The sequence below is a fragment of the Populus euphratica genome, unplaced genomic scaffold (assembly GCF_000495115.2).
Source record: "Populus euphratica unplaced genomic scaffold, PopEup_1.0 scaffold341.1, whole genome shotgun sequence".
In the NCBI taxonomy this organism is placed as follows: domain Eukaryota; kingdom Viridiplantae; phylum Streptophyta; class Magnoliopsida; order Malpighiales; family Salicaceae; genus Populus; species Populus euphratica.
The window spans coordinates 380,837-391,511 of record NW_011500093.1 but is presented as its reverse complement, the minus strand read 5'-3'; the positions used below and the strand labels follow the sequence as shown (position 1 = coordinate 391,511).

Below are 10,675 nucleotides of genomic sequence, written 5' to 3'. Positions count from 1 at the left end.
TAATGTTTATGCAGACATGTTTACTAGGTTCAATTAGTTGAGTTTCCATACAAACAAACAGGGGTTTACCAGTTTCTAATATGCTTGGTTGCAAGTTTTTCATTTGTCGTTGAAGCAAAGATAGACTAAAAAACAAAATGTACTAAAACACCTTCAGAAGCAGGATCCCTGATCCAGCAGAAGCTATAAGACTCTAGCCAGTCACACAACCGAGAAACAACACGGCACAAGCAATAAGCCGGCAGCTCGGAAGTGCGCACAACTTATAAAATACACTGTTGCACGAGAAATTGAGCAAGGAAAAATACCTTTCTCCCCAATATAGCCACGCTTCCGGTTCCCTTTCTTAGTGGAATTTCCAACATTGCAAATGGACTCGATATTTTTGGCAGAAAAACCCTTCTCATTATTGAAGATGAGCAAAGTAGCAGGCGCACCAGTGTTTGTTATATCTCGAGATGTTATGACAAACTCAAGTGAAGGATCCACCCCTTCCAAGTATTCATTATCTTCAGCATTCTGTGAAAGGAAAATTCACCTTGGAATCAAAGGATAGTAAACTATGCATATTATATCAGATCAAAATAACTGCTACAAAAAATAAAATATCCAAAATTTTAACATGAAAAATGCACAATTTTTTCTTTATCAAATTCAACAAGTTATGATGATAGCAATCCATTCCTTCTTCATTTTTATTAACTGTTAAAGACCTTGAATGATCAAAATTAGGTAGCTTGATGACTTCATTTCAATTAGAAAAACAACAAGAACCCATTTTTTTACCGAAAGCCACAGCCTAAAAGAAAAAAAAAAAAGACAGTCATTGACTCAACTTGACTCTTAGCTTTTCAATTCAGTAAAACAAAAAACAACAGAAATTTGCAGCTTCCAACTTTAATCACTAGCAAAGCAATCAGCGACTACAAAATAAAAGGAGAAAGAATGGATCAAGGGCAAATAAAACATAGAAAGTAAAACATGCAACATTGAACATACTAAACAGCATTGTTTGGTCACATTGATAAAAAAAAGAAAGAAAACCTGAATGAGTTCCATAAGAAAGTGGACATCTTTAGCGTAGAGTTCAGCAGAAAGATACTTGACAGCCTGATCAAGCATAGGAGCCAAAGGGTTCTTTTCTCCTCCTATTGAGAATGTAGTTTTCCTTATGTGCTCTATGTGTTGTTTTGGAGTTGCCATTGTTGCTCTTGCAAACAGAAAAGAAAAAACACCCAGAAACCAAAAAAGAAAAACACGAAGTTGAGTAGTTACAGTCTTAAAGAGAGAAGAAAGCGGAGGTTTTGAAGGAAACAAGGAAAGCTCGAAAAGAGGAGATGGTAGCGGTAGCGGTAGTAGTGAGTAGTGATGTGAAGCGATATTGGCAGACTGGAAACTAAGAAGACTCCTTCATAGGGAAGGAAACTTGTACAGGTAGTAGTGGCGGAGGAAAAGGAGGAGAGGCATTCACTCGAGAAAAAAATAAAAGCATAGAAATATTTAAATAATAATTGAAAGAACCTAAAAAAATATGTTTTTCCTTATCAGTACAAATTTAGAAAATTAGAAAACTAGTTTTTTCAAGCATAGAAATATTGTATTTAAATAGGATGGCTTGGTTTCTCTTTTACTTGTTCCATAAAATTAGAGTATCTCTCTGTTTTCTTTACATCCATTTTCCTGTCATGTAAAATTTTTGGCATGATATAAAATAAAGGAGATGGTTCAAAAGAAAATTAAAATTTATTTTTATATCAGCATATTAAAACAATTTTAAAAATTTTAAAATTAATTAAAAAAATTAATTTTTTTTAAAAAAACAATTGAAGCTCAGTACCAAATAAAATCACCCACAAGAAGTTATCATAATGTACTTAACCCCCGTGCATTAAGGATTATAAGAGAGAAAGAGTACTGATCCCACCAAGGTTTCCATGAATCCAAGTTCGTAACTGTTGGAGCTGCTATGCTGTCAAACGAAGGATGCGATTCAAAAATTAAAATTAGTTGTTATAATCATGCTTTATTACTCAGAAACTATTCATGGTATTGTTTCATGCATTCCTTTTCTTTGTCTTGAGAAGAGCTTCATGCTTGTTGTAACAAGCTGAGGGAAATCTTCCCCTCCTCGTTCTCTTTAAGCATGAATAGGAAAAGGCTCGAAGGAAAAGAGAGGTGCTAAGTGAACTGAACCACCCCATGCTGTGATCATCGAATTACCTCATTGGTACAAAAAGAAAACAGACAAGAGCTGATTCATGAGTGGACCTGCTAGCGAGAAAAGAACTCGGGCCACGTGGAAGAGAGGAAAACTTGCTCGAGAAGTAGTGTAAAGCAGAGTTTTGAAAGCTGGGCCTGGCTTGACTTGGGATTAGGTTAATCCGGTATTGAAATTAGATCGAGTTGCTAATTGAACTGAACCACGCCATGTTGTGATCATCGAATTACCTCATCGGTACAAAAAGCAAAAAAGACAAGGGCTGATTCATGAGTGGACCTGCTAGCGAGAACAGAACTCGGACGTAGTGGAAGAGGGGGAAACTTGCTCGAGAAGTAGTGTAAAGTTGAAAGCCAAAGCTAGAAAAAAGAAAAGGAAAGGGCTATCAAATTTAAAGCATAGAAAAGTGGACTCAAATATTCGTTTTTCACTGTTCGGAGAGAGAGACTGGTCTTTAATAATTAATTGAATGGTCCTCTGTGATTCGACCGCACGAGGCAGTGTGTTTGCCTGGGCAGTTTAATATATCTTTAAAAATAATAAAAAAAAATTATTTAAAATTATTTTTATACATTTTTAGATGGTTTTTGACATATGACAGAAATTAGAGAAGCTTTGGGAGCCCATTGTATTCGGTGCTCGTAATATAGAAGAAACAGGATCCTTATTTTTATTTAAAACTATTATCTTGGACATTGGGAGTTCAGAAAAAAAAGTTTTGAACAAATTTTCCACTTAATATAAAATCGGGATCAGAAGTTTTTTTTAAAAAAAAAACAAACAGGCTCTGAACCTTTTTCTCAAGCTCGCCTTGCTAGTGTTTCTTTTTGCACTTTTTGCTTGGTCAAGAAAATGATGATTTTGTATCCTCTGTTATAATTAATTATTGGTCATCAGAAAGGAACCATGCTGTTCTGGCCCTTCAATGAAAGGAAGCAGTTCATTTGATATTAATTTTTTTCCTGGTGGGTTCCTTTGAAAAATAAAGCTTTAAGCTTGATAAGGTTTGCCGTTGCATCCACTAGTTTTAGTATCCTCTGTGTCAAAAGCAGGCATGTGTTCTGTTTAAATTATGAATTCAGACCAATTTAATTTGTAAAAGTTGCAAATTGTGCAAGATGCTGGTTAATTTATATTTTTTGGTGTGCCTAATTGTATTCATAACATTTACCTTATGAAGGTATGAGCTAGGCAACCTGCAAAATATTTGTTACTGTGATAGTGATTGCAAAACAAATTTAAAATTTAAAATTTAATTTTAAAAAAATCTAAAAATATCAAAAAAATAATTAATTTGAAAGAAAGAAATTTTTTTAATTTTTTTTTTAAATACAAAAACAAACATGCTAATATTATTAGCCAGAACTCATGTAAAGACAGGCCATACAAAATCACTAGATCATTGACATGCGGGTCAGGTCAATGTTTCCTAATTCTAAAAAAAATTGTTCAGATATAGCAGCTGGTGGACTACAATTCTATTTGTAGTTGATTCAATTCTAGGTTTAGAGGGGTATTTGGAAAATAGTAGTAGTTGTAGCTTTTAAAATTGATTTTTATTTAAATATGTATTAAAATATTGTTTTTTTATTTTTTAAAATTTATTTTTGATATCAAAACAATTTAAAAATATTTTGAAGAAAAAAAATTTAAAACATTTTTTTGGATCATTTTAATGTGTTGATTTAAATAATAAATTTTAAAAATTAAAAAAAATATTATTTTAATGCATTTTTAAATGAAAAAAACTTTGAACAAGAATCATTATTACAATGCCAACCACTAATGTATTTGATATTGTTGTAATTTTTATAATTATGATTTAAAAAAATAGATTTAGAAAAATCTTTTTTAGTCATAGTTAATTGATATAAAATATATATTTGGTTGAAATTATGGTTGAATAAAAAATAATTTAAAAAAGTTTTGTTCAAATAGTTTTTGAAAACTATATTAATAATAAAATGACTGAATATGACACATATCACTTTTGTAGTTTTGAATTTCATCATTATACAATAAATTATTAATACATTATAAATATAATAATATGATATTAAAGTTTTATTTTTATTATTTTATTAAATTAACTGTAATTCTATTATAAATATAATTTATTCGAGAAGCCTTTCATATTCATGATTTATGAACATGAAACAATATTAGTTAAAAAAATAATTAAAAATAAAATAATTATGGTGCATCTTGTTGGTGTTCTACATGTTGGAATTTATTTATTGATTGATCCTCCCAATTCCGCCACTATTTTTTTAAGTTAACTAACACTAAAAAACCTGTGGTGCATTCTATATACTATGCCCGTGAGTATATACTAAGATTTGTTAAAATTTAATTATTTTTTAAAATTATTTTAATGCATTAATATTAAAAATATTTTTAAAAAAATAAAAAAAAAATATTATCATAATATATTTATAAAAAAAAACTTTAAAAAACAATGTTATGATAATTTTAAACACTTCGTGTGGTTCAACCTCACAAGTCTTCGAAGCAAGAAGATAAAGGATACGACAGAGAAATTTGTAGAGTTCGTTTGTCTAAGTGGAAGTGTTTGTATTTTTTAAAAACACACCGATATATGTGTTTGGTTACCATATGCTAAAAAAATCAAAAATGCGAGTCCCACCATTTTATTAAGGTAGGATCGTGATTTTGAAAAAACAGTAAAATACTACTTCTTGCAAGTTCAACCACAGGTTGAACTTTCTAGAGATAACAGAGATGGAAAATTTACCAACTTATCCTCTTCTCTTTTGTTGCTCTTCTCGTCCGTTCTTCGCATTCGTTTTTTTTCATTACGCACAACAACCTTACAGGAAACCATTATTACTACACAACCAACGACAATTAAAGTGATGGTTGCGTCTTTTTCTTCACATTCAGTTATCATTCATTTCGCCTTGACAACAGAAAAACATGAACAACAACAACCCATTTTACTGCAATTAGCAACCCCAAAACATGAACATTGGGCGTGCTTCATTCAAACTCCATGGCTGAAATTCTTCTGTTAGTATTTAATTTCAGCCCTTATCAACATTTAATTTCTTGTTTATATAGTTCATTGTTTGTTTAATTTTTCCTTGTATTGTCATCCATTAAGTAATAGATGGATCTGACATACATGATAAAGTTTATTAGACCAAGGCAATGTTGCACATGTTTTGTAACATTTGCATTAAAACAATTGAGAAAGGTATGAGACCAAACATCTATTTCGACAAAGCTGGGTGGAAATTTGTCATACAATCATTCAAAGATCATACATGACTTTCATGAACAAAAGCTCAATTTAAAAACAAATAGGATGAGATTAAAAAGGATTAGAGGGTATGGAAAAAATTAATAACTGAAACTGGAGTTGATCTACTGAACTTGGGACCATCTCAGCAACTGATGAGTGGTGGCAATAAAAAATTTAGGTTAGTTTTCATTATCAATAGCCTCACAAAATTATTTGTCATGTTGTATTATTTGTTAATGTACTATCATTGCTAAGTATGTCTAATTTTCATTACACAGGAAATGAGAAAAGTAAAGAAGTTTAGGCATGTCGGCGTAGAGCTCTCATTGTGTGCCAAGTATGATATCATGTTTACTAACATAGTGACCACGAAAGAATATGCTTGGACTCCTTCACAAGGACTCTTATTAGATGAAGATAATGAGGATGCTGCTGAAATAAAAAATACAACTAATAAAGAAACTAATATAGAAGAAGGAAATGACGACTCTGAAAAGGATGCAATCCCTGATTTCATACATGATGTTAGCAATATGGTTAGTGTTAATTCAGTGTCCTCGTATTTTATAATTCTAGATCTTGAATTTCAGGTTTTGATGCCAATGGTATTAAAGAATCAAGTATAATGTTCTTGATGTATTTTTTGATTGGGATGATGTGTACAATGAAGATTTATATTTTTGCATGAAGTCTTTTATGATAAGGTTATTTGTTGTTGTTTTTTAAACCCTTTTGAATGCAATGCTTTGTAATTTAAATTTAAACTTGGTGTGTGTTATTTAAACTTTGATGCTAGAGTCTTACTCCAAAAAACATTTATTAGGAAGGCTTGCAGCATATTGAACACAATATTGACACTAATAATATAACATAAATAAATATTTAAGGTCAAAAAATTAAATACATTATAGAACATTGTAATAAAATTAGATAATATTAACATTAATTACAAGCCCATCAGAAAATAAAAAAATAATACAGTTTTTATTTATTTGTTTTGTAAATTAACTAAACCGAACCTAACCGAAACCAGTCGGTTTGAACTGGGTTTGGTTTTTTTAATATTTTTGTAGGTAAAAACCGAATCGAACCAAAAATCTATTTTTACATGGTCCTCAAACCAGTCGAGAGCCCGAGTTAATGAATAAATAGGTTAACCAAGTTAATTTCAAAATGACATCGTTTTAAAAAAAATAAATAAAAACTACATCATTTTTTAACAGAAAACAATTAAAATTTCTTGGAGTTTACTCTTATCCTAGTTTAATTATCATAATTTAACAAGTCAGGTCACTTATATTTTGTCATTTTATCGGGTTAATATTCAAAGTAGTTTGAAATAAAACCCAGATCGAGTTAGAGTTAAAATCCAGGTTAAAGCGTTACTAGATGAACCAATTCACTCAAATAACTGTAGATTAGGATCAGTTTCATAGGTGAGAAACCACTTTCAACCCTTGCCCAGTACAGCAACACAATTCACATGTCTGAATACTACTATATATCGTCATGCTCCAAAAATAGGTTGGTGTTAATTCAGTGTCCTAGCATTATTAACCTGCGGTGAACATTTGGAATATTGTACAGACATTTTCCAGTTATTTAGGAGGAGCATGCCTAGTTTTCTTCAAATACCAAATAAGCATTTGTACCAATCCTGTCTTGCCTCATCGCGGGCCTAAAATAAGGAGGCAAAAGCAGTATCATATCCTTCCACATCCTATCTTCAACAGAGTTTTTCCTGTACATTAATATAACAATAATTTTTTATGAAGCGGTTTGGTCCGTATTATAAGTTTGTCCAAATCTTCACGTAAAGATCATTATTTATGTATAAAATGTATTTTTAAAAACAGAATTTAATTAATTTCTATACTTCACGTATTACCTTATATTTGTCTTGAACTAACGACTTACCACTACGATAAATAAATAATGATTTACCAAATATTAAAGAGTCCAACAGATATTAACTACAATAAAAAATTAATCATTTTTTCGATGGAAATAAAACCAAAAGGCTATAGGTATATATTGTGTTTAAGAGATAAAATTAAATTAAGATTTGGGGTTAAAATATATGTCATAATCTACACTTCAAATATTAGATAAGACATGAGTGTTATTATCACTGTAGCATGTTGTGTTTCTTCCATCCAATAATTATTAAATACAAAATAAAACAAATTATCTGGTCTAATTCAATGTATTCCAAATACAAAACATGATAATTATTTATTATTTATTATTTTCAATTAATATTGTTCAACATACCATACCAAACGTTACCATGGGACAACTGTGAAAACACTCTTTATACTCCTAGAAGAACTGCTTAAAGATGGCTTTTTGGATGGTAAGAGTCTAGTCGACATCATTCTCCAAGAGATAAAGATCGCAGGAGCTTATCCTCGCTCGCAAGAGGATGACGTAAAAGTGGCACCAGAGCCCCAGAGTCTAGCATTGAATATAGACTGAGTTTATCCTTTCATGAATATGACAAATCAGCAATGGGTTCTCTCTATGAATTGGTTGCCTAAACCTAAAAGGGCAATTGATCAACTTTCCACCTTTGAGTGGCAAGTCGGTGAAACTTAGCTTGTAGGCATTATTTTTTTTTTTAAACTTGTTTGTTTTTATATTTTAAAAATATATTTGAAAAAATTTAAAAAAATTTTATTTAAATTTTTTTAGAATTTTCATATTATTTTTATGAGCTAATATAAAAAATGTTTTTTAGATAAGAATAATAAAATATTATTTTAATATATTAAAAAAATTAAAAATAATCATCATTGTATTTTCAAATACTCATATAATTTAGGATATAAATCAATCAAAAGTAGCATAATGAACGTGATCCTGCACATTTTAACGCAAAACAATACTTAACATTGGGTTGTTTTTTTCTTTTTTTAAATCAATCTTATAACTTAACATCAAGGCTTTAACTTATTCATAATTTTAGAGACAATTTGATCTTTTAGTTAATATTATTAATCATTTAAAAAAAATATTATGATCTTTTAGTTAATATTATTAATCATTTTAAAAAAAAATTATTTTTAAAATTGGATTGATTAAAAAATAAATTTTATGAGTATTTTTATTTTATTTTATATGGAGTTACATGATTTCAAATAAATATCTATTTTGAAATTAATTCTTGAAATTGTGATATTTATTTTTATCATATAACTAAATAAAAATTATTTTAAAATATAAAATTATGAAATCCAAATGAGTCAATGAATTAAGTAATAAGGTACCCAGAATCATTTAACATATTATTATTTCAATGCTTCAAAAAAATTTATATCTTGAATTGTTTTATAAACTAAATTATATTTTTGTGAGTCTTTTAGTCTATGAATAGAATGATTCTTTAACATAGTTTGAATCTTTTTATCACACCCTATCTAATAAAATTAAGAATAAAATAATTTTAAATTTATATAAATTTCAAAAAAAATTAAACTTAAAATAGCTTGTCAGAAACTATTATAAAATCATTCTTTAAAACTTTTTGAAGTTATTCAACACTTAACAGCTCTATAAGCAATCCTTAAGCCTCTTTGTATCATTCTCACAATGACAGTAATGATAAACTACTGATACATCTACGTACCGGAACTTTCTCTGATAAGAAATCAGAAACCTAATTTAGAAAAAAGAGCATACTGATCAAGTTTTTATTGCTTCTGCTTTCATTGAAAAAAAGCTTATATTTTCTTCATTTTTCTCTTCCAGCTCTCAGGGAGCTTTGGAAAGAAGAAGGGAAAGAAAGGGAGAAGATTCAGGGCGTTCCTAAAGGAAAGAATCTGCTGAAAGTTAAAATCATGCTCCTGTCCAACTTGCACAGGCGGCCATCACAAAGCTCCTCTTCTTATCCGTTAAGAAGTTTGCTAGAAAGAGTGAAGGAAGCCCTTAAACCTTTTTTGGTTTTCCCTTCGCTGCTCTTGGAGTCACGAGTCATGTTCTTTGCAATGATGGGAATTTTCTTTTATCAAGTGTTCTGTTTCATATTAACAATTCAGCCATGAATATTATGCTGTGTTCTGAAAAAGTTTTCTAGGCAACCATTTTACTTGCCCCAACTTCCAATGATCTGACGAAATTTGGATAAATCTGATACTGGTGTTCATTTGAAAGTGACGGTGCACGGAAGCGGAATACACATCAAGACCTTTTGAAGTTCCTAATGATGTTTGGCTATTTCGATAGAAGATTCACAAGATATTGAAGTTCCGAAGGACTGCTGTGCAATTTGGATGAGTTTTGCAAAACCTATCATCCCGAGTGACAAATATTCAGATTCTTGGGCTTCAACAGAAACCCGAGCATTCCCTTGGTGAATTCCAGCAACTGAGCCAATTGGATCAGCTCAGAAGGTGCCCTTATCTGATGCTGTCCATAACACTACTCCAGATATTATCCTTCGGCCAAATGTGACTGAAATTCGATTGGACACAGTTCCACCGCTCTCCATACCTGCCACTTTCGTAAGAGGCCTCACTCTATCCCTAATATATTGTGTTTTGCTCAGTCTTGCATTCACTTTTTCCCCTGAAGATAGACGCATACTGTAGCTTTACAATAACTGGTTTCATTCCTAGGACAGTGAACCTAACTAAAAAAACCTTTTATCTGTGGGTATGTCAGAAAAAGTTGATGCTGGTGATTATACTTCATGGTTTTCTTCAAAATACTCAATTACTACCTAACCACCTTGTTAGGAGGCCAGAGACTCTATACATTAGCATTTAGTATCCAAATCATTTAGGCAGTGCCACCATCAGGTTCCCAACTGAATTTCCTAGAGTGATTAATCACTATCCATTGTTTGGAAAGCAATTTTATTTCTAATCCAAGAGACAAAAGGAAGAAATTATGTATTCTTCCAAAATGCTTCTGACAAATCCACAAAATCTTCATCACAGATCTCGCACTGTCAATATTATTAGCACTCACTATTTGCTCGTATCAAACAAACAGCAAGTTTATATACCTCAAAGACTCAAACAATGAACTTGGCTAAATTCTATTACGAGGCAATTATGGCTCATAAAACCACGTGAGCAGTACCATATGCAAAGCTCTGTGATAGGAGTTCTCGAATTAGAATGCTGATTGCATGATTTCTATCATTTGCTCTGTTCATTGCATGCATGACAAAGGACAAAAACAGAAGG

The 10,675-nt window shown here is 30.7% G+C and overlaps 1 protein-coding gene across 1 annotated transcript; it reads right to left on the bottom strand.

The window, feature by feature from the left end:
- Positions 1 to 132: 132 nt before the first annotated feature.
- On the bottom strand, positions 133 to 1,464 carry LOC105109198 (uncharacterized). Its single transcript, XM_011003819.1, has 3 exons — positions 1,045 to 1,464; positions 208 to 519; positions 133 to 151 (listed from the first exon to the last, which is right to left on the bottom strand). Exons 1-3 carry the CDS (start codon positions 1,201 to 1,203, stop codon positions 143 to 145), a joined length of 480 nt encoding a protein of 159 aa, XP_011002121.1. The 5' UTR covers positions 1,204 to 1,464; the 3' UTR covers positions 133 to 142.
- Positions 1,465 to 10,675: the final 9,211 nt, after the last annotated feature.

Coding starts and splice junctions, on each gene's coding strand:
- LOC105109198 (XM_011003819.1), bottom strand. CDS start 1,203: ATGGCAACTCCAAAACAACACATAGAGCACATAAGGAAAACTACATTC. Junction 520..1,044: donor TTCTTATGGAACTCATTCAG/GTTTTCTTTCTT, acceptor TTCCTTTCACAG/AATGCTGAAGATAATGAATA.